This window comes from Melanerpes formicivorus, unplaced genomic scaffold, assembly GCF_026170545.1.
Source record: "Melanerpes formicivorus ecotype bairdi unplaced genomic scaffold, bMelFor1.0.p_v2 SCAF_21, whole genome shotgun sequence".
NCBI lineage: Eukaryota > Metazoa > Chordata > Aves > Piciformes > Picidae > Melanerpes > Melanerpes formicivorus.
In genome coordinates, this window is record NW_027142373.1 from 3467566 (window position 1) to 3490948 (window position 23383).

The following is a 23383-nucleotide window of genomic DNA, read 5'->3' on the forward strand; positions in this document are numbered from 1 at the left end:
GGGCAATAAGGCTCTGTGAGCTCAGTATGTTCACAGCTAATGGACCATTTACACACACTGACCCTTCTGCTGTATCTTTTTCTGTAATTAATTGCTAGCCCTCCCAAAATCAAGACAGTTTTGCATGTGGAAAAAAAAAGTGCAGCTGAAAGGGCTGATTCTGAAATAAGATCACAGCAGTGATTCTGCCTGGTAAGTACAGGAAAATCTGACACAACAACTGAGAGACAATTCCCTGTAGCTTTCTTTCTGAGTCCTTCCCCAACTTCTGCTGTTGTCAGTAAGGTGATTATTTCTATCACAAACCTTTTCAATAGTGGCCTTATCAGAGTCAGCTGGAATCACATTTTCGTGCTTCTTAGGTAAGTTGCTTGGGAATTTCTCCAGGATCTTGGTAGGGGCAGATAATGGTGTTTCGTGGTGCCCTTGAAATGAAACACACTGGTTGAAATGCAGTATTAAATGTTTAAAGGGACTCACTTGCTGGACTGCAAGAGTAGGACAGGATCAAGAAAAGAAGGGCTCCCCGGAAAGAGAGAGGTGGCAGTTGAGGAGATGAAAGTTACAGCCCAGCCCAGCCACAAAGACCCTATGGCCCACATCACTGAATTATAAACTTGCATCAATTAAAGCTGAACTTCAGACAGTTCTTCATTTTTGAAACAAAATTATGTGTCCTTCAAAGTCCATTGCAAAATGTTGGAAACTGGGACAGACAGGACAGGCTGGCACTTCACTAAGCTTAGTTTCAGCCTCTCTGCCTTAATCCTCCCTTTGTAAAATAGGGGAAACAGGATGAGAAATAAAGTTACATTAAAACCAATGTTTAAAAAATTCCAAGGACCCAAAACACATTTACAGTAAATAATCAATGACCTAGGCTGCTCTTGGAAAGAGGGGGCAAATACTAAATGACTTTGCTCAGCCTGAGCTAAGCACTCTTCATCCTTCATCTCTTCATACAAGGATAAAGCCTGGGGAAAGGCAGTGGGAGTCGTACACTTAAAGACGTTAATTCATATGCAAATGAGGGCGAATTAGAACCAATTACTAGATTTCAGTAATTACTGCCTGAGTTTAGGCAGCCATCGTGAGTGCATTACAGCAGCTGCAAGCAGCTCAGAGGGCTGGATGAGAACTGTCCTGCAGATGGCACTGCTGGGCTGTGGATACCCCCTTAGGAGCCGGTGGTTCAGTACCTATCAGGAGTGGTTCAGTACCTATGAGGAGCCAGTCGTTCCAGTAGTTGAGTTTGCTCTTCTCTTTCAGCCTGCCTGAGAACTTCACATCTGTGCTGGGGGTGATAACGCACTCGCCGTTATCTTCAATTGTGACTCCCTCTGTTTTTGGCCCCTCTAGTAAGGGAATGGCACTGCCACGGGGCTAGAAAGAGACCTGGTTGTTACAATTAAGGCACCACTCTGTCCCTGGAAGGTTTAGAAAGGCAACTAAATAAAAAACTGGAAGTCAGAATCAGTGGGCAAGTAAAAATTGCTGGCAGCAAAGCCACTATAAGTAAACACTGCCAGTGTGCCCTCAGCAACTGCTCTGACAACCTTGGACATTAGCCCTTCTAGGTCACATGTTGCCCAGGAGATAACTCTTATTTTCAGAGAAGTTAAACAGGATCCTTATTTCCACCTGGGCAGCCATAGCATGAGCAGAACCCATCCAGCAGGGAATTTCCCATGCACGGGGAGAAGGAAACCCCTGCAATTTTAACATCAGCCACAATAGTGCATAGCAGCCCTGGGCCTACTGCTGCTCCTTGTGGCTGGCACCATTCCTGCTGGGCAACAATCACCTCTCTGCAGCCCTGAAATGATTCCTGAACCATGCTTTCTGTTTATTGCTTGCTGAGGCATTTCTTGGTAGCAATCTACAATCTAAGCCCCACTTTCTGTAGAGCTGCAGCCCTCAGTGCTGTGTTCTCTGCCTGGATCAGACCTCTGTGCACTCTGTGCAGAGCCATCTGAGTTTAGGTATTTTTATGTCTCAAATTTCTTTTTTCAACCCAGGACAGTACTCATTCTGTAAAGGCCTTTTTCAGCAGGTGTCATTTAACTCCTGCAGCTCCCAACTTACCACAACAGTTACTCCTTCGTGCACCATTGATGGTGATGCATACAGACTTGTGGAGTATTTCCCTACATAGAGAGTTGGTCTGGAAAGAAAACAGTTAAGTGTTAGAGAAAAGTAGACAAAAGGATGGTTTACTGCCTTAGCTCAAGCCCTGGTGACACCATCCCACACAACTAATGTATGAGCCTTTTCCAATCAGCAATATTTATGTTTTGCATCTGTCAAAGTGGCTTAGGTACTGCTATATAATGAAGCTCGTTTTAGTTACAAAAGCATGATCAGTTGACCATTCATATCACAATTAAACAGCTGATATAACTCATGTCTTAGTTCTGCATTAGTCAATAATTTGCCAGTTTGTTTGCCAAAATGCTCTGCATCCCTTTTCTGCTGTGAGATATTCCATTCCACGCTATCAGATAGTACTCAACATGGACCATCTGAATATACATTTCGTAAGGGTGCAAGATCTGTGTTGGGGTTTTCATCTCTGCCTTTAGGCAGTAAAGATAAGTGTGACAAAATACCAGCTGGAGAGCTGCTTTCATAAATTCCTGTCACCAGTGTGAGCCTTGTAGAACTCAACCTACACAAAAGTTTTTAATGACAAAGCTCTGTCAAAGTGAGGACAGGGCTGTTCATGCTCACGTCAGTTTGCTCTTGGTCTCTGTTTCCTTTGGAAAAGGGTATTTCCACTTGGTGATGTGTCCAACCTCCCCAGACATGAAGGTTAGGTATCTCAGGGTCTCTATGCCCACGTTAGTGTGCATAATCTTCCGCAGCCCTTCGCGCTGCCAGATGTAAAAAGCCACCACTGGAGAAGCGTAGTTCTGAATCCACAGCACGTCCCCAGACTCACTGTCCACGGTCACCACCAGCCCATCTCCATTGGACACGAAGTGGGACATTTCTGCAACATGCAGTAGAAGGGAGTCACCCAGAATGCCGCAGATGTGCAGGTGCAGTAACACAAGCTGACAGCTGAAGCCTTATGTTAACTCTGGGGTCCATTGCACGCTACACTGCAGAACAGGTCAGCGAGTCAGCTGTCAGGCTGATAAAGTCCAGTAGCTGTTTCTGAGCATGCATCACAGTTCAGGTTTGCCTCCTCTTGTGCTATTTCCCACTAAATTCTAAGCTCTTCAAGAGCTGTACCTTAAAGTTACCCAAAGCTACCCATCATGCTTTAGCTATTGTGGCTTCTAAAGGGTAAAACTGGCAGGTGCATATCAAGGTCAGTTTGACCTATTAATTATAGAAGAAAAGTTAATCTTTTTGCCTGTACCTGTGGCCAATACATGAGGGAAATCCCCCAAACAAAGACAGCAATTAAATTCTTACTGTATTTTATGTCTTCATCAGGCAGAGTTGCTGCATAGTCAAAGTAAGTAGCATTCCACCGCAGTTCCTTCTTCTTGGTGTCATACATGGTGATCGTGTACTCTGTTGAAAAACACACAGGCTGTGAAGCAAAAAAAACTGTGAGAGAACGGAATCCATCATCTCCGATCCGAGCCACTCTTCATAGCTCCACACACCCCAGGTCCTGCTCTCTGCACTCCTGACAAACACATTTCACAGCTGGTTAGTCCTGATCTACTCAAGTGCTGGTTGCAGGAGCCTCCAGACCAAACTCTGCAGGCAGCTTCTGCCCAGGGCAACAGCACTTTGGTGACACTGCACAGCTGCTGCTGCAGTTAGTTTTGCTTGCATGTTTCCAAATCCTGCATGCTAAAGCTCAGCACACAGTGATCTGTAACTCAGCTACCACATGTGAAGAACACATTAATACAGAAGTTAAAGGAAAAGTCTGGAACACTCCTTTTTACTGATCAACACCTCTGTGTTGGTATAATTTAGCAGTTCTTCAGAGTCCTGCAGTTGCAGTTTCCATGGATGCGCTCTAGCTCTGGTTTTAGCTCTTCTGTTGCAGAGTATTCCTGGGTTCACAGCTGCTTCTGGAACACTCTCTTCAGTAGACTGTAAGTAAGTGTTTCTAAGAAATAAACTTGAAAACCTGAACTGATCCCAGAGTAATTTATTCAGAGCCTAAACTTTAAATGAGAAACAATAACAACAATACAGTTTCTCCTAAGTTGCAGAAAAAAAAGCACAGGACCTGTTCTGCCAAGGTACAGGAGAGATGTCGATGGGCAAAGACTTTCTGCAAATGAGGAAGTCAGGGTTTGCTGTTTCTCCCCAGTCATGAGGTCAACCACGTACCAAATGTCCTGCTTTTTACCTGAAATGATAATTTAAGCCATGTTGTTACCATTCAGCTGGGAAAACTGCACTTCCATCAGGCTTCTCAGTCTTCTTTTTTCTGTAGTAGGCTCCTGAACTTCGCATGGACAAAGCATTTTTAATAAGGGTTTGGTTTCATCATTCATCTCTACTGGCCAGCCCCAGATATTGATGAGCAGAACTGAATTCTATCACTGAGACACTCAGTTCTATTGGCTGAGTTGTTTTTCCACTCTGATAAAACCTGACAGAGTTCTGAGCATGGGTGATCCTGTGAGCTAGCAGCAGAGACTGCAGTGCAGTAGGTGGAAAAAACCACGAGGGTCTGCACACTTCAAAGGAGGGAGCTGTAATCCTAACATCCCACTCAGGACTATGCTAGTCATGACTTTAAATAGTTCTCTGATGATAAGCTGTGTTCTGTTTAGCAGCTTCGAATACACTTTTATTTCACTCCTTCACCAGAGACATGCAAAATGGAGAACCAGAAGTAGGTACTGGAGAGTAAAAAGGCACTGCTAGCCCCACCCTGATCCTTCTCACAGCTGGCTGTTGCAATAAGTAACCATTGCCCTTCCTTTTCCCTTTCCCCTCCTCAATCCATCTGCAATTGGAATGAGTCAGGACAATGAGCCATCAATTTGTTATTTGCAGTGCAAATGAACTGGCTGTACCCCAGATAATGGAGGGTCTAACCCTGCTGCAGTGGTATTTCTGATGTAATTGTCAGGCAGTCCATGGCATTTACAAGCAGAAGAAGATGTTTAAGTAGAATTCACATCTTGTTGAGATAGCAACAAATGAGGTGATACCACGTCAAGAAACCAACACACATGCCCCCAGGCTCCTCATTGCTTCAAAAGCTATTTTCTGCTTCAGGAAAAGTAGCTGCTTTTCTAATCTCCAAGCAGCAACTGAATTCTATATTAATCAGATTTTTCTGTCATTAAAAAGGTTCATAAAAAACCTTAACACCCAAAATGAAGCCTATTTCTTTGCAGGCTGTCTGGGAGTCTCTACATTTGCAACTGTTGAACGTTTGACAGTGTAAAAGAGAGAACACTGGAGCTCACCCATGTACAGGATCCCATCTGAACTGCGACAGGGAGATGCCTGCACCAGCTCTGGGATAGTAAATGGAAGTTTCTAGGGAAAAAAAAAAACAACCAATAAAAGCTTGTTCACAAGGTGTCGTGGTCTTCACACCTGTTCACAGGAAAGGGTGGTCAGAGGACTTCAGAAATCTCAAATGGCAGGGGTTTATTGTTTGTATTACTGCAGGGCCTCAGAACTTGAAATCTGAGGTCAAGGCCCTGCCCTGCAAACCCATTGCAGGGAGCAGACTGTCTCAGGAAGTTTAAAACAGGAGATGATCTATAAAGGCCAGACAACTTCATATGAGTGAAACTGAGGAGAGCGTGAAGCATGAATCTGCAGCTGAAGTGCCTTGAGGCACTATCAAGCCTGCACTGCACTTGCAGGAACCTTGCAAAGTTTTAAGAGGTTTGCTGGGACGAGGTGACAAGAGTGACAGACAAGCTGCTCCCGCAATACTGATCAGGCCTTTGCTAAAGTTACTTAAATATCCCAAAATTACTCCACTCCCATTTAAAACTTTGCTAATGGTGATTCTAAACAGAAATTAAATTACTTCAATTCAAAAAGAGGAGATTAGCAGAAGAAACTAACAGGCTCAAACAGATTGGTGCTTCCTGGGTTCACCCAGAAAGAGAACCATCTCAAAAGTTATGATCCTGCTGCACTGGGGCCTGGGGGATGTGGTAAGTAAATACTAAAACATCTACCAGTATTAAAGTTCTTAAGGGAAATCACAGCAGCTGCCAGGAAAAGAAACTTGTGGGAAGCCAAACAAAGTTTAAAAATAAAAGCAAAGGTTGGCTCCTTTGTGGGCTCCACAGGTTCTGAAAAGGTTCAGCATTTGCTCATGGAGCCTGACAAGGACATCCTCAAAGGTGCCAGCACAGAACATGCATCAGTCCTGCCTGCTGGCAGATCGGGTAGGAAATTAGGTATACATCTGATGTGCATTATACTGGGTTCACCAGTATAATATTCCCATCAAATTGTACTGAGACTGTTCAGTGTTTGGATAACACCACAGAAGTTTTATCTGGGATCATCATTACCTGAGGCTGTTTTTTGGTCAGAGTGACCAAGCTTTTCCAAGGAACTGCTACAATTCCACTGAACAGTATAACAGCCTGCAAAAATTCACAGTGCTGGCTGGGAGTTCCCTTGGGAGCTGGTTCTTCACAGGAGCATTATTAGGGCACATCTCTAAACATGATCAGGGGAGAGCACAACACCCTTACCGTCAAGCCCTCGCTGTTCTTGCCACCAAGTGTGTACAAACTGCCATCGTTTGGGTCTGGAAGAAATGCTGGCCTAGGATTTAAGCAGCAACTGTAAATGATAAAATACTGACTCTGCTTCTGAGAGCAATTCTGGTCAGTACTGGCACACATTAAGGTTTTTACTTTGCATTATCCATTCTTTGAAGTTTCAGAACTGATACAAAATTCCCAGTATACTTGTAAAGTCAAAGATCCAAATGTGACAGGCAGTCACTTGGGTGAAAACTTGTATATAAGATCTACCTGCTTTTAAAATGCCCCAGCATTCAAGGCAACCAAGTAAATAAAACCAGAGATTACAAAGAAGGCAAGGAATAGTAAAAGGTTTGCCAGAACTAAGTGAATGTGAGAGAGAAAGGCACCCCCACCCACCCAAATTGCAAATAAAACCCAAAACCCAACATCAAACCCAAACCACAAAAAAGAAAGGATGCTCCCCCTGGCAGCAGAGATGCCCAGCTAAGGCCCCGAACAGTCTCATTAAATGGGAGGTTGCTGTGCCAGAGGAACTACTCTGAAGTAACAGCTTGAGGGGCTCATTTGAAGATTCTGATGGTGGTGGTGGTTGGAGTTCCCTGTGCTTCACTACTTTAGGCTTTTATTTAAAGTGGGTCAAGTACACAACCCACAGGTCACTCCCTAGTTGCTCCTGTCATTTTCAAAGCACATTTCCAGTTAAGGCTGGCAAAGTTGGGAGACTTGATCTCTAAACCTAATCAAGGGCTTGAGAGAACAGTCTGCAGATGGGATGTTTTTAGTGGTACAAGTAAGAGTATACCACATAGGCAATTACATCCTTTCTCTATCTGGTCTAAACCACCTTAAACTGACTTACCTGAGGTACACACCTCTTCTAGAACACAGACCCTTTTGGTTCAAATGAGCCCAAATGTCAAGATGTCAGTGGAAATGAAGTTATAAAGGAAACAGACTTACTCTTCCACATGTATGGGCACCTGGAGCACAGGATCTGAATAAACAAGGAAAGAAAAAGCCATAATGCTTCCAGTTGAATCCACTGAACTCCCCAGATACAGGATTAAGTTAGGCCTGTGACAACATTTTAAAAGGTGTGGAGGCTGAAGGGGGCCACCCCAGCAGCCTCAAAGGTCTGCTTGGTCTTGAAACTGGGCTTGTAAAATGGGAAAGCATAAAGCACCTGAAAAGTTTTAAACCTGAAATTCTTTGCTCAGTTTTATCCATACTCCTCCACAGTTACCCCTGGGAGGCGACTCAGAGAACACAGCAGCAGCAGCACTGTGGTGTATCTTGAGTTTCCTCCTCATTTCTCACTGGGACAAAGCACACAGAAGTGTCTGGGAACTACCCATACACATTAAGTCTGCTTTCAACAGTGATGCTGTCTCATCTGCGTTCTATGAAGTGCTGTTACTTTGTGTGTGGGGTTCCTTGTGTCTCAGGTGGAAAAGCATTCATTTTCACATGTAATGGAAGACACACCACACAACTGAAGGGCAAGAGCCTCATCTACTGAAACGAATGGGAAGTCTGCCAGCAACCTAACAGCAAGGCTGATGCAAGTCAGAAAAACTCAGTTCCACTTCCCACTCCAAGATAAAACCTTTGTGCTCAGCATGTCACAAAAACCAGAAGTCTGCCACGGGCTAAACAAAATTGCCTAAAATCTGATTTTTTTTCCCCCCACCTAAATAATTTGCCCTCTAAAATTTATCCAAGAATCCACATTACTTAAAAATCAAAAGGCTTGGAATCAATCTCACAGCATTTGCTACTTGATCAGACTCAGGTTTAATCAATAAAAACATTACAAAATAGAACCTGACCAAACTAACTCTAAATGCTGAGCCCCACGGTATGTCATAAACTCCATTTACAGAGAACCCAAGCACGTATCACAAGGACTTTAGGCTAGTTAACATTCAAAGGAGCAAACAAATGATTCATCATCCTGTATCTGCCTCCATAGACCACCAGCTTAGTCAGACCTTTACTCCATTAACTACACCACGCAATTCACTTCCATCCCTTGCCTGAAGCAAGTGGTTTCAGGATACGTTGGGAGGGACCCCCTTGCTTCAAACTGTCATCTATTATGCCAGTTGTGTTTCCCTCAAGTATCCCACAAGCTTTACCGTATCTAATGCAACACATGGCGGCTTACAACATATCTCTCCATCACCACAGAAAAGCAAGTAAGAAAAAAGCATTAGGTGACCATTATGTAAAGTAGTTCAACTCTGAAACTGACCTGCTGGGTTGAACTACTAAACGTAAACAGCTACCAAGCTTCTATTCTAAATGTGTCCATAAATGTCAGCGAAATTAACTCAAACAGGAAAAAGACATTAAAGACACAGGCTATACCTGTGCAATTACAGACACCTTATGGGGAAGGGAAACTCTCACAGTTTTATGAACGATAAATCAGAGGGAAATGAAGGAAGACTCGAGGCTAATGCTACAAGCATTGCTAAAGGCAAAAGCCAAATAAACTTTGCAGTTCCTCTGATGAACTGATAACAAAGGGACTCTTTCACTGGTAATAAACAAGCTATCACCTGTGGTGATGCCACACAACAGCAACCTTCACCACAGCGCTTGAGCAACTCAGTCCCATCGACAGTCATCTCCTCCTCGAATGATCACCAGTGATAAAGCTGCACAACCTGTTTTTGGAGTAGCAACTGACTGCCTGCACATTGTTTAAGTACAGTAATACAGATTTTCTTCAAAATCACTTTCTAGTGAGCTCAGCAAACCATAAGAAAATAATTCCTTATCTAAATTCTCTTCAGAAACTTTTTTTTTTTTAATAAAAGAACTGTCTATTCTCTGAATCAAATGGAGCTGTTACATGAAATTACAGCACAAAACCAATTCCAAATCTTCTAAGTGCACAATTACTGACACAACACAACAAGCTCCCATCTCCCAAACACGTTTGTATTGCAGGGTTTCTTTCAATGAATGCTCAGGAAAAACTGAACAATTGCAGGAAATTTCAAAAAGGAGATTATATTTTCTAGCAACTGATCCCGGTTTGCCCATGACATCTGCAGGACAGTCTGGTTAGTAATGCTCCCTCTCTGCCCCCCAAACACACTGAATAATAACCCAACACAGCACTTTTTAACTAATAACGTTATTTTCTAAGACTAGAAAAAGTGCTCCCCTCTGCTCCAACTACCTCAAAGCTCTGGGAAGAGCTGCATGATGGTATCAACCACACAGCATCCTAAAAGTGAAAGAACACACCATAAATGTGTGCAATATTTACAGAAATTCAGCTTTTACCCCCAAACTCATATTTCTGACAGCTGTTGGGAAAATGTCACAATAGTTTCACCAACAGAAGTGGCCTGCACTTTAATGCATGATGCCAGAAATCACACAAACGTCTCTTAAACTGCTGCAGTGCTTTTCTGAAGCACTCTAGCGTATCAGAAAGCCACATGACAAGTTCCAAGCTGTTAAGTGTGAGCACCATGCTCATGAGAAACTCTCAAACCTTCTTTACTATCATGCCTTCAATCTCGAGAACAGTGACAAAAATCCTGCTTTTGCTTGGTTTCTCAGTACCTGAAATCTGATTTACTAACAATAAGAGATAGATGGACTAGATTCAAATGTTATTACAAAGCAGAAAGGCAGGGTTTTTAACTACTTACTGGCACAGGAACCAAAGCACTGGTTACTCTGATGGCTTCCTATAACATTTCAGTGTTGTATATGAACATTTAAAAAGCATTTAGTAGCAGTATCTGGTTCATTTCCATGATCGTGGCTGCTCACAATGGGCAAATACAAACTGACAGAGCAGTTTACTTTCTGAAGTGACAGGAATTCTCCTTCGCCTACTGCATCACCCACCTGGAAAGACAGGCTATGGAGAGCCATCTCTATATTTCTAGCTGCTGGGATGATGTAAATTTTGTTGTTTTCTTAACACTTGAACTAAGGTTGTAGCTCTGCAAAGATACTTTGAAGACAGACAATGAACTCTTTACATTCCCTTTCAAGTGGTTTGGGACATATTCCAACTTTCTCTCAAAGTTTGTTTTGAAATAAGAACTCAATCAGATAAAGAGAGGATCCTGAGATAATTTATTGCTTGAACACAGACTTGAAAAGAATGATCTGTCTTACAAGTTAAGTCACCTTTTGCTCCACAACAGGTCAAACGGAAAAAGTTCTTGCACAAGTCAGAGAACTGAGGCCTCATCTCCTCTGCAGCAACTCCACTCTGGAGCGGTAACTTGCTGAGACTTGGAATCATGTAATCTTGCTTTCAAAACTTCCCTGAACTGCAGTCCCCTGTAATTAGTGAAGTCATTCTAACAATGCACATCTGTTCCAATACCAACAGTGACAGTAACCCCTGAACAATGCAGTAAGTATTCTGTACTGGAAAAAAAAATTCACTATGTGAAAAACACACCTGCCTCTCTCCTAAGCTCCCATTCCATGAAGGAGAGGAAAAGCCAACTTCTTGCCATGTCCTATGTAAAGCTTTTGGCATATCATGCCCAAGAGCTTTCCACTTTCTAAATGAAGAAACTGAGTGTGGGGTGAATTGGGAAGCAGCACACTGTCCTGTAACTATTTCCAGAGCTAGAGGGAAGATGGAGTTTTCCATAGGTATTGCTACAGGATTCTAGTCTGGTTTTCCTGCAGTCTTCCCTAATCAGAGCATATTAACTATTCCTGCAGTAAAAAGACACTAGCTGTGTCTTTCTGATCTGGCAATACACACCTGTGTGCAAGCCAGCACATGCACACACAGTTTATACAATTACTGTCACCAATACTCTTAATTAAATTAACTGTCCGTAAGCACAGGGAGCTGAAAGGGTATCAGTAGAACAGAAATGCCATTGAAATAACTGCTGACACCTCTCCCTATAATTGTGGGACTTCAAAAACATCCTTCAAGATCTGGAAAGCTTCATTTTTACAAGTCAATACAAAGACTATAAAATAACTATATCAAGATAAAATGAATAAAGGCACATTGATGCTAGATTATAGTGACTTATTCTAGAATGATTTCCATGATTTACTCTAGAGTGAATAAAGAGTTTATTCACAAGCACAGCAGTTATTAGAAACCTGTTAACAACTGGTCCAGTAACTAAGTTACTGGGCTCAGTTATGCTTCCCAGCCTGACATTAACCTTCTGGCCTGGCACCAGACAGATGTCTCAGTGCAGTTTGGGTTGCCTCATGTCCAGAACATAGTTCTGTAGCACTTGCTTGTGAGTGGGCAGAAGTAGACAACATGGTTCAGATTATTCTGAAATAATTCTAACCCATATTTTGCATATTTCTATCAGGAGGAAAGCTATATGCACAATTTTGGAAACTATAACCAGCTGCTAAAGATAATGAGTTGACTTTTCTCCAGGTATCACAGAGACACGGTAGGATAAAACTTGCCCTTTGACCAAAATCCAACTCTTTTTAAATGCACAGGACAGAGTTGCACGCTTTCATCACTGCAACGTGCCTTTAGGTAGAACGACTGAAAAGGAGAAGTGGGAGATTCCGAAACAGCAAATGAGTAAGTTACTGCCCTGCTGGAATGAGCTGGAAAAAAATGGTTTCCTGACCTGAGGCCTGACCATAAGCCTTGGGCTAACAAGCTAATTTAGAGCCATATCACCCTCACCCGATGCTGCAAACCAGAAATGGGTTGCCAGGAAACTATCCTCTGGAATTTGATGAAGAGTACTGCTCTACAGCTGGCATCTTTTGACAATTCTTACTAACTTACAGCTGTGCACAAAGGCTTCGCCTTGCCTGGGTATAAGCACTGTTATCAGAGCAGGGCCTACAGATCTTACAGATTTTTATGAAGGGGTGAAGGAAGATAACAGTCTGAAAATCTCATTCTTAAGGCTCACTCTGAAATCAGAATGGTGAATATAAAATCTGCCACTAGGAAGAAAAGCATTCTCCAGAACCCAGAGAAATGCCAGCATGTTTTCTGTCACCATCTCTATCACTGTCTACCTTCTCACCTGCACGTAAAAGCAAACCTCAAGTGCTAGGAATTGACATAAGATGTTTCATTTCCAGCAGTTCTGGGGAATACATTTCATCCTAAGTAATCTTACTGAGGATGCTCTCTTGCTAGAGGTAAGTGCAGAAAAGACAGGAGCCTGTCAGTGTCCCTCAGAACTGATGGCTCCTTGGACTGATAGGAGGTGGCACCAAGAGCCTTACTTAGGCTTTAATCTTCAATGTGTGCCACACCCTCTCAACACCCTTTCAACAGAATGTGTTTTTGCAGGGCACAGCAGGAGTAAAGGTGCTTCTCAGAAATCTGGGGGAAGGAGGAGTGTGGGGTTTTTCTATAAACTTTCCAACCGTATTCCAGCTTTCCAAGGCCCAGGGAACAAGCAGTATCAACTCCTGAGAGATGTCAGATAGCAGGACCTATTGAGGTCAACAGGAAATGAAGGTATTAAGCACCCTCAAGTCCACAACCTCACTACATATCACTACAGAGAAGGCAGCTTTGTTTCTGAATCACTGGAGAGTCCAGTTACTAACAGACCCATCTTTCTGTCTGCTTCAGGGGGAGCACAAGCACTCAGACTGCCTTTCTTGCCAGCACATGAAGGCAGGAAACCCAAACATATTATTGTGATGATAACCACTGCCTCATTTACTCTGCATACTTAAGATAAGCTTCAGTGCTAAATTGAAACAAACCACACATGGCAAGATTTTCATGTTTGTTTAAGTCCTGCCTTGGTTTTTCCCCTGAAGAAAATAAAATGTGTATCAATTGCCCTTTGTTAAATATCTTGCTGCTTAAGTGAACTGCTAAAATGTTCCCTTCCTAATGAATGCCACTGCAGCACTTCAGGTGATCTCCACAGCTTCTCAAAGCACCTGAACTACAGCACATGGTTCACTGCCTGATAACCAGGGTAAAATGGCACCTGCAAGAACACTGCTCCCCATGCGTGCAGCTTCCCACTGGGTAACTCTGTAACAACAGCATGCTGCTGGCAGACAGAGTGCACCCAACAACTGTGTTTATACACTAAGGTTGAATTCTGACTGTTGAACCTTTCCAGGGATTTAGCAAAACAAGACGGCAGGATCTTCCATGGGCTATTAGTTTCCCACACTCTCAAACTTTCAATGGGCTTCCCACCCACAGGGTGGCCACCAACAAATACAGTTTTGCAAAGATAAATAAATTCCATCCAATTACAAATTCCCTCAGTCTGTATGCACAGGCCCTTGGTCCATGTACTCTTGATTTTTTGTCACTGGCTGTTGTGTGTTGTTCTATTACATAGAAATAGCTGATGGGCAGCAATAAGTGAGCATACCTCATGTACATAAGCTGCAGAGTAATACTTGGCTAGCAACAGAGAGAAAAAAAAAGTTCTATAAAACTGTATCATCCAGTCTGGCAGTTGTACTGTACCAATAACAGTTTTGTAATATCAGATTTTTGAAGCAGGAGAGTTCCTTGCACAACACACTCTGACTAAGCCCCTTCTCAATGACCCAGCCGGTTCATTTCTTACTCAAAAAACCTCTTGCCACTTGCTAAGTCTGTCTTCAAACAAATGCCAGTCATGATATTCTTCTAGAATAGGACTGTGTGGTCTATGTTTATGTCACTTGAACAACAAGCAAAAGCCAGTAAGCTCTGAACAGCACAGTAGCCTACAGCAACAATAAAGGAGGAGGCTGAAAACTCTGAAGCCCTTCAGGGAAAGGAGAGGTCTAAATTTAAAGAGAAGATGGGGAGAAAATGTATTCACTCCTATTAATCTTCAAGGATACAATTGCTCACCCATTTTTACTCTAAGTGGAATGAAGTTCACTTTGTCTCTGGTAGGTTTGCATTTCTAGCTGACTGGCTTCACAAATCACACTGCTCCGTACCACAGACATCAGACACACAGCCCATGGCCTGCCACTTCAGCTCACCTACCAGGTTTAAAAATAGAGGACAGCATGATGCAATCACTGTAACTCCTTTCCATTTGACCTGCTTTTTAATTTATTTCCAGAAGTGAAGAGAAAGTCCTACTATCACTCTACCACATGCAATCAAAGTGCCATTAAAACAGATTTGTATGAAATACTGCACTTTTCATGAAGACAGAAAAAGCCATCACTGCTCAGTAATGAAAATTATGAAATCACTTCCAGACCCAGCAGTAGTGCATTTCTTTACACTAGTGCAGTTCTTTTACTTCAAAACCTGCTGTTCTTAAACACATCAGAGAAAAAAAGACCCAAAATTTGCATGGTATCCCTGGCACCAGTGAATGAAGGGTATTCCAGAGAGAATCATGCAAGCCCTTTGCCATCAGTTCCACCAGCTGACATCCTCAACTGACACATACTCTATTCTATGCTCCCTTAATATTGCACTCATTCCATAAAGCACCATCCCTACAATTATACCACTGCAGCTTAAACATTCTGGAACAAACCCACAAACATAAACCCAGCAAAGATCTGCAAGGGCAAATATGAAGATGAACACACCTTCAGAAATACTGCAGCTTAATTCTGGAGCAAGAGCAACATTAAGAAAGAAATTAAAAAAAAAACAACCAACACAAAACCAAAAAACACAACCAAAAACCACAAAACACAAACCCAAACATTTACCACGCCTTATCAACTGATTTGACTGTTGCTAGTATTACTGAGTAGAGGCATCAGGACTCCTCCTGCTCACCTTCTTTTAAAGTCCACTTGATTGCTCCCGTCCTCTTGCTGACAGCATGCAAACTTCCATCCAGGGTTGAAACAAACAACAGAGTTTCTGGCACAGTTACTGAGCTGGTGTTCTGGAGAAGAAAAATGTGTATGTTGAACACAATGACTTATTACAGAGTTTACTCGCAACTGTTATACAGCACATTGTCTAGAACATCACTTTCTTTTCAGCACACAGGCGGGACAATATTCTTTTCCCTTCTAATACAGTGACTTTGTTGGGGTTTGGTGTTGTTTGGGGCTTTTTGCTGTCAACATTATGGAACTGCTTACTGTGATAAGTTCTCCGAGAGACAAATTGGAAGAGGCTTTAACTAAATATCTATTTTCAGTTCCATACCAGTCTTGTACTAGAGTTAGGAGAAACCAGAGACAGGACTGATGTAGGGCTTAAAGCCATCTAATCATGATAAAGAAAGAAAGCAAAGCTGAAAAAGCTCTTCACAAAGTTTCTGTCAAACCTCAGATCAACACCTGACTGTTGCCCACAGGAAGAATGACCCAGATGACTCAGACCATGAAATTGCAATAGCTTTTTTTTACGCCTTTCAGTGTAGGATCCTTGGCCTGGGGAAAGAAATGACACTTCCATCTACCATTCTTATGGTGCCTGCAACCACTCTGTGCTTAACAGGGAGAGGTGAACTCTTCCTGGAATGGCAAGTGCATACCAAGAGAACAGAAGGAAAAGGTACTCTGAAGAGCTCTATGGAGCCAGAGAAATCAGCTGCTCTTCAGAGGGCTCTGGGCCCAGTTCTGCTCACAGCCCAGAAAGTGTCACTGGGCATGAAATCAGCATGGAGGCACACAGAATTCACTGACAAAAGGACTCCCACATGCATGGATCTTCTCCCTTCAAAACACAGTTGGGCAGCATCACTGCTCCTGCTAAGCCAAAGGTCTCCACATAAACTGGCTTTGTCTTAATACCACTTCTTTCTAATGCTTCCCCTCAAGGCTGTGTTTAAGATTTACTGCTTTTGAAGGCTTTTATTATATTCAGCCATCAGCCACACTGACGTGATCACTGCAGCCTGGTGTGTCAGACAACACCTTCTCTTGGTGAGAGGCTGAACACAGGACACATTTCAGCAGCTCTTCCTTTGCCTCTGAAGCTGTATTTGCACACAGATAAATACATCAAATGCCACACATTAAACATTTTCCATTCACTTATACTTTTCAAAGCACTCAGTATCATGCAGTTGGGAAGAACCAGCTAAGTAATGCACTGACACTGCTGAAGCTTATGAGCTGAATTTAAAGCCTCAGATGAGCCCATAGGCTTTGCAGGACAATATTGCTCATTTATTATGAGCAACATATACAGCAGACACTTGGAGAAAAGCCATGGGAGTTAGTAGAATAGCATGGAAAACAAGGTTTTATTCTTTTAAATTGCAGACAAGAAGATGCAAACATGAATAAATTATTTAAATAATTATCTTTCACCCACTCAGATATATTTTTTATTATTTATTGAAATTATTAAATTATGAGTGAGTTTTATCAGTGGACAGAGACTGTAGTGCCAACGTTGAAAATACTCAATAGACTCTATTTTGAACATGAAGCTTTACAATTGGTTGTTGGATTGCCTGGAATTAGCATTGTTATGAAAAGCTATGAAAATCATAAAATCCTCTATGTAGAAGCCAAACTTGTTTGCATTTCTGTGTGAAGTATGTTAGGGCAATCGCCACCACACAAAAAAATTCCATAATATAATCTCAGTCCTGAGCCAGACTCTTTACATAGACTGTTGTGCACTGATACTGTCCTCCCTGCAGGGTGGGGTCTCAACTGCTGTGATGCAGGCAAAATCTTGTAATAGATTTTTATTTCATACCACAGTTTTATTTCTGGAGGTATACAACAATTGAGTGTAGGAAAAATAGGTCACAACATAAAACATCTAAGCAAAACCAAGTTAAGTCAGTGAACAGAGAAAATGTGACAGAAGGCAAACCTGGTTTGGGTCTTTTAATTTATCTGAAACTGAAAAAATGTCTATTTTAACCACTACCCTCTTTGGAATCTAGAGAGAGCTTCTACTGCTTTGCCAGTCTGTACTCAGAATAATCTTCCACAGCAGCAGTGATCTTATGTGAAGGATCACCCATATTTTGAAATTACTTGAGGACTGCTTTAAAATTATTTTTTTAATAACTTAATTTGAAACACAAAGTTCTGAGCTCTCCCTGAGTTCAGCTTTGACAAATTCTCTGACGTGCTGACTGCTGATAATCCATAACAGCCTCAAATCTGGGACTAAATAGAAAACACCATTTTTAGGATAGAATAGAAATACACTATTTAATAGAAGCAACAATTTAGAAATAGAAATGCACTTGATAAATGCTAGTTGACCCTTGCACAAGAATCTTCCCCTCAGTCCAGATCTACCACATCTTGATAAAACGTTCTAGCAGTCAAAATAAGAAAATTACTCAAACCAACTCTGAAGGACCCATGGAGTCAGAGGAAGGTCAGGAAAGCTGCAGAACAAGTTCTGGTGTGTTTCTGTACCTCTGTGCTACAGTTCAGTGTCACACATGATATTATCTTCACTCACTGCAGCATTTCACATTTTTTTAAGGGTTAGCAGAGCAGAGCCTTTGTTTCATTGTGTTAGAAGAAAACAGATCCCCACAGGAATAATTTCTTCCATTAATTAATTTATTTATTTTTAAAACAGTGATGCAGGTCACCAAGTATACACAAATCTCACTGAAGTCAGTGGGAACAGCGGATACCGAACGAGGCTGCTCAGCTTCTTGAGGTTATCATTCTGTAACCCAGAAGTATGCTTCGCTGTGAGGATGATACCACAAGAGGTTCTTCAAGTAAGAATAAGGAACAGGAAAACACTTCGTAGTGATACTGGGAGGGTGATGGTGTGCTGCAGACTCTAAGTTACTGACCACAGAAATAATGCAATGTTACTAAACAAGTGACAGTGCTGTGTGTCAGCAGGCCATAATTTTCTTTTTTGCGTCTTAAGTAGGAATACTCATGCACACAATTTCATTTGCAAGGTCTGATGGGTGATAAAGGACAGCCTGGCTTGCCAAACAATAAAGTTGGCAAGGTGTGTAGCTGCTCAAAGGAAAAAAACAAACATATTCCTCACTCCGTAATTAGCTGAGCTTACATTAGGCTGTACTTTCTCATTCTACTACAAAATTATTAATAAACACCCTCAGCTTTAAGAACCCAGCCACTTTCCTCACAATAAGAAAAGGCCTCTACTGTAATTTATGCTGCTGGAACCATAATTGGTAACCCAAGAAGGATGCAAACCAAAACATTTTTAGCCACTGGCGCACACTGCAAGCACTTGGCATATCCATCACAGAGAGCCTATGATTCATCACCCTGCTTCTGACAGCTTCCCACTAATGACACTGCCTGGCTAGAGGCTAAAGCTCATCACACATGAGAACACCAGGCCATGAAGAAACTCCTTGTAAAATTCAGTAAACTACTGGGGGAAGTTTTTTCAGCAGAACTAATAACAAAATTAATATATGAAAGAGAGCTGACAAATAATAATCTCTATCTTCTTTAGACAATGAAATCAAACCTACAGATCTTTCAGGTTTAAACTAAATTCCAACATGTCTTTTGTTAGCTACTTCTCGTCAACACTCTGACTTACCATTCCTATGCCCATTCCACTGCACAGGAAAAACACAACTATGGAAGGTCCACTCCAACAATCCTCTGACCTGACTAAGCTTGTGGTGCTCTTACACCATTAATTCCAGCTGAGCTTTCAGATGCTTCTCTCTGTAAACCCAAATATTCACAGAACACTGGCAACCAAAATGAGCAGAAGGACAGTATCACAAACATGTAAGTTTATACTCCACGACTGAGACATTCAGGATAATTTTAGGTGTGCAAGACACACCTAACAGAAATGTTAGTTAACACAGTGAGGGAACAAGTCCTCCTCAAAACCTTCTGCTGTCTCATACAGGTTTTCATGCCTGCATCAGTTAACTGGCCCAACAGCTCCTAGTGGGATAAAGCACAGATTAGAAAAGAAGACATCTGGCTAAGGCTGGGGGTTTCCCATCCATGTCAGGTGCAGCCTGCATGTGCTGCCTGCACACAGCCTGCAACAGGGCACTGGAACCAGTCCCACAGGCTGCAGAAGAGAACAGACCCATGTTCTAAATGCCAGTTTAATCACAGAGAGGTTGTAATTTTTGAGTTGCACTGACTCCACATTAAAAGAGAAACAGGTATAGTTTGGAATGTTTGTGTCTCCCAAAACCAAGAGTTTTTTCAAACTAGAGAGAGCTGTAAATCATTACTGTGCCAATATTTGCAGTGACTGCTTATTTACTGCAGCTTTGCTGCAACTCTCATCGCTGCATCTTTGAAGTCACCCTTGTATAATGTATTCCCATACATCACCAGGGTAATTCCCAGAGCTATACACTGTGACACCCAAGTAACAAGAGGCAGCATTTCATCTTATGAAGACAAGACAGCGAAGGAAGCCCTTGTATGAACACACAGTATAAACTGCAGGAAAACAGTACTAAAGTTGGGATACAAATGAAGGAAGAGTACATTTATCAAAGAACATACAGCACAGCAGATCATCACCACCGCTCTTAAATCTATAGATTTTCTGCAAAGTTATTAGGCAATCTCATGATTTTCAGGTTACCTCAGCACCAAGAACTGTATGCCAGTCTTTTCCATGGGAATTTATTACTCAGATGGCACTAATAGTTCTAAGACTTCACAGTTAAATTAATTAATCACAGGTGAGATGACTGGAACTAAATTCTCAAAAGCTAAAACTAGTTCTGAAAAGGGTCTGAAGCAGAGAACAGATTTCAGTTTTGGAGTCACAGTGAGGACTACAGCTGCCAGAGCAAGACGACCAGGATAAGGACTGAGAAAAGAAACAGAAACAGAGAAGCCAAGATCAGCTACTGCTCTGAGGTAACATGGTGGGGCAGGGAGACCAAGGGGAGGGAGAAATGCAGAGAAAAAAGGGACTGAATTCTATCAGGGCCCAAGTTTAGGTGTTTGTGACTATGCAAGTAAAAATATGCAAAATTTTGCAATAATGTCCTGATCCAAAAAGTACTTTAAGCATTTTAAAATACTTCCTAGTATTCTCAGTGAGTACTATTTTTAAAACTTCAAGAACTGAAAATCAGTGTTTCCCTGGTAAAATCTTTCAGGCCCCTGAGGAGATCTCAGACCAACCTTGTATTCCAGATGAAGACAAGGACATTATCAACCCTACAATAAAGATTTTAAATTAAATTTTGTTGACAGCCTGAATTGAATTTTTTTTCCAGTTTCCTAATGAAGTAACAACACAAGGTACCTTACACAGAACATGTTTACTTTTAAAGAAGGGGAGTGGAGCCATTGTATCCCAAGTTAAAAAAAACAGTCTTCAGCTTTGCTTAACCTGAACTATACCCGTCTATTGCACCAGCATTTTCAGGTAACAATGGACAATTCATCAAAGCATAGAACCTAAAACTTTCCTCTGCTGCACTTCAGCATAATGAAAGCAGTAAATGCCAGCTGGCCAGGCTCCGTATCCTGAGAATTTACAAAGAAGAACAACTTTCTGAACTGAATTTTGAAGGCTTTGTTTTCCATCTTCAGTCATATGGCACCCATTTCAAAGTACACCGTTTCAAATTATTACCTCTGTACAAATAACCTGCTTAGCATTCCATCCGCTTTGCACCAGTTTCACTATTCCCTGTGCTTTTATTGCCCCACACCATACATTACAACCAACCTGGTTATTTCTTAAGAGATTTTCTAGGGCAGTGACTTGTGCACTTTGGCTTTGAACTCTGCATTTATTGTATTTTCTTTTGGATACCAACCAACCATCTGTACATTTAGTGCACATTGCTGTCTTTGCTCTGGAAACAAAATTATCTCAATGCCTTAAGGGAGCATACAGGGCACGTGGCTATTCATTTGTATTTGGATATCAACTTATATAAAAGAAAACGAGTCTCTTCACTTAGGTTATGAAGGGACAGAGCAAAGCTCTTCCAGCATGTCTCACTAGTTCCTCTATCCACCTACACAGTTCCAGCTTCCAAAAGTTTCTTTGTCCTACTTTCTGTACTATCTTTCAAGGATGATTACACGTCTAGGTGTGGTGTCAGGCACATCGTAGGCAGGTAGGCAGCTGTTGAGCAGGATCGGGCCGGCACACTGCAGCCCCTCACCGCTGCGCATACAGCCGGGCACAGGGCACTAACGACACTAGAACAGGCAGTGCGCTGGCTTCGCCATCACCGGCACCCACTATAAACTTCGGGCGAAGCCTCGGCAGGAGCCCACAGGGGCGTCCGTGCGCCCCCGCGGCTCCCTTCTCTGCAGGCGGGGTCCCGGCCTGCACGGGGCTCGGTCTCCCCTAGACCCCACCGGCTCAGGCGCCCCCGCACCACGGCCAAGCCGTGCCCACCCTCCTCCCCCGCAGCCAGGCCGTGGGCACTGCCGTTGCCCTCCCCGCCGCGCAGGGCAGCTCTCCCCTGGCCAGGCCCAGCGGACAGGCTCAGCCCAGTCCGCGCCTCGCTTACCGAGGGCTCCGGCGACAGCAGTACCAGCAGCGCACCCAGGCTGAGGAGGAGGAGGCAGCAGCGGCGGAGCGGCTCCATGACTGCTATGGTGGGGGCCCAGCCGGCTCCCCCGGCACGGCGCTGGCGGCCCGGCGCAGCGTGTCCGGCGCTCCCCGCGGCGGGGCGGGGCCGCTCAGCCCGGGCCAGAGACGTCAGCTGCGAGCGGCCGCGGACTCGGCACTGCACAGGTAGCGCCCGGGCCTCCGCCAGCCTTCGGTTCGGCGTCGCCACCGCTGCTGCCTGAGACACCGCCCGGCCCGGGGCTGCCTCGCGGAGGGAGGAGGGCCGAGGACTGCGGGGGTCTAGCGCTACCCCGTGGCTTCGTTCTGCTGCCAGAGCTTCCCTGTTTGGACTGCCCCGGCAAAACCTGCCTGCGGGGGAGGTCGGTCGAGAACCGCATTTCGGGCCGCAGGGTGCAGCGGCAGCTGTCTGGCTGGTGCTGCTGCTTTAAAAATAGCAGGTTTTAATGCAGGCTTCACGAAGAGCTCTTTGCCCCAGCACCGCCCTGCCCAGGACAGTTTCCCTATGGATTTTTTCCCCTTTCAAAGCAGATCAGGACAAATTTATTTGGCATAACTCTTGTTTTGACTTTTGACCTTGATGTGTTTTGCAATGACTGAACAAATGCAAAACCAAAGTATGTGCCTCTTTGAACCAAAGACCGGGTTCAAGCTGCTTTGAACAGACAAACACAACAAATACAGAATCAAATGGAAGAAGCTATCAAAAGAAGAGGGTAAATTGGCATTGCTTGTCAAAGGCCTAGCTTTCAGGCCCCTATTTATGTAACAAAGCCACTTTGTCCAGGCTACATACTGTTTGCTTTTTAATACTGATAGCATTAATGGTACTGCAGGGCACACTGAGTACTGTGTGCACGTAACAGATCAGCTCTGGCAGCAACCTCTTGTAACAAGCATGCCTTTGATTATATGGGCAGGAGATATGATCTAACCTGCAAGTTTGAGTGCAGGTTAAAACCATGCTGGAACTACAAACCACACTGAGATTTCAGTTCTCTGGTACTGACAGACAGGTTGCTTTGTGGTGGGCTTGCACTTTAAGCATTCAGACTATTTGAGCACAAGCAGACCCCTAAAGACATTGCAGTGTGCGTGCCAGAGCAACAGAATGCACAAGGCCCACACCTAGGCCTCCACCACACGTACAGAAAGTTCTGCAGCCACACAGTGGCTGTCCACATCGGCAATTGTGGCTGTGCAAAGAGCACAGATGATGCTGTGAGAGAAACAGGGCCTCCCCAGCGCACGCAGCGCGGTATCGCTTTAGCCTTGCGGCCCTCTGCAG

The 23383-nt window shown here is 43.3% G+C and overlaps 1 protein-coding gene across 3 annotated transcripts in view; it reads right to left on the reverse strand.

The window, feature by feature from the left end:
• ERN1 (endoplasmic reticulum to nucleus signaling 1) overlaps nucleotides 1–22279 on the reverse strand; it is a 29466-nt gene extending 7187 nt beyond the window's left edge. Inside the window, exons 1-11 of one of the 3 annotated variants that reach the window (XM_068151062.1) lie at nucleotides 22037–22279; nucleotides 15406–15517; nucleotides 7638–7671; nucleotides 6660–6732; nucleotides 5400–5472; nucleotides 4202–4324; nucleotides 3424–3525; nucleotides 2731–2992; nucleotides 2086–2164; nucleotides 1221–1383; nucleotides 307–425 (exon numbers count right to left, since the gene is read on the reverse strand). In XM_068151062.1, coding sequence (XP_068007163.1) covers nucleotides 307–425; nucleotides 1221–1383; nucleotides 2086–2164; nucleotides 2731–2992; nucleotides 3424–3525; nucleotides 4202–4324; nucleotides 5400–5472; nucleotides 6660–6732; nucleotides 7638–7671; nucleotides 15406–15517; nucleotides 22037–22114 — 1218 coding nt within the window. In that variant the 5' untranslated portion in view covers nucleotides 22115–22279. Of the gene's footprint in view, nucleotides 1–306; nucleotides 426–1220; nucleotides 1384–2085; nucleotides 2165–2730; nucleotides 2993–3423; nucleotides 3545–4201; nucleotides 4325–5399; nucleotides 5473–6659; nucleotides 6733–7637; nucleotides 7672–15405; nucleotides 15518–22036 lie in introns of those variants that run through there. The other 2 variants (XM_068151063.1, XM_068151064.1) reach the window with 2 other exon arrangements.
• Nucleotides 22280–23383: the final 1104 nt, after the last annotated feature.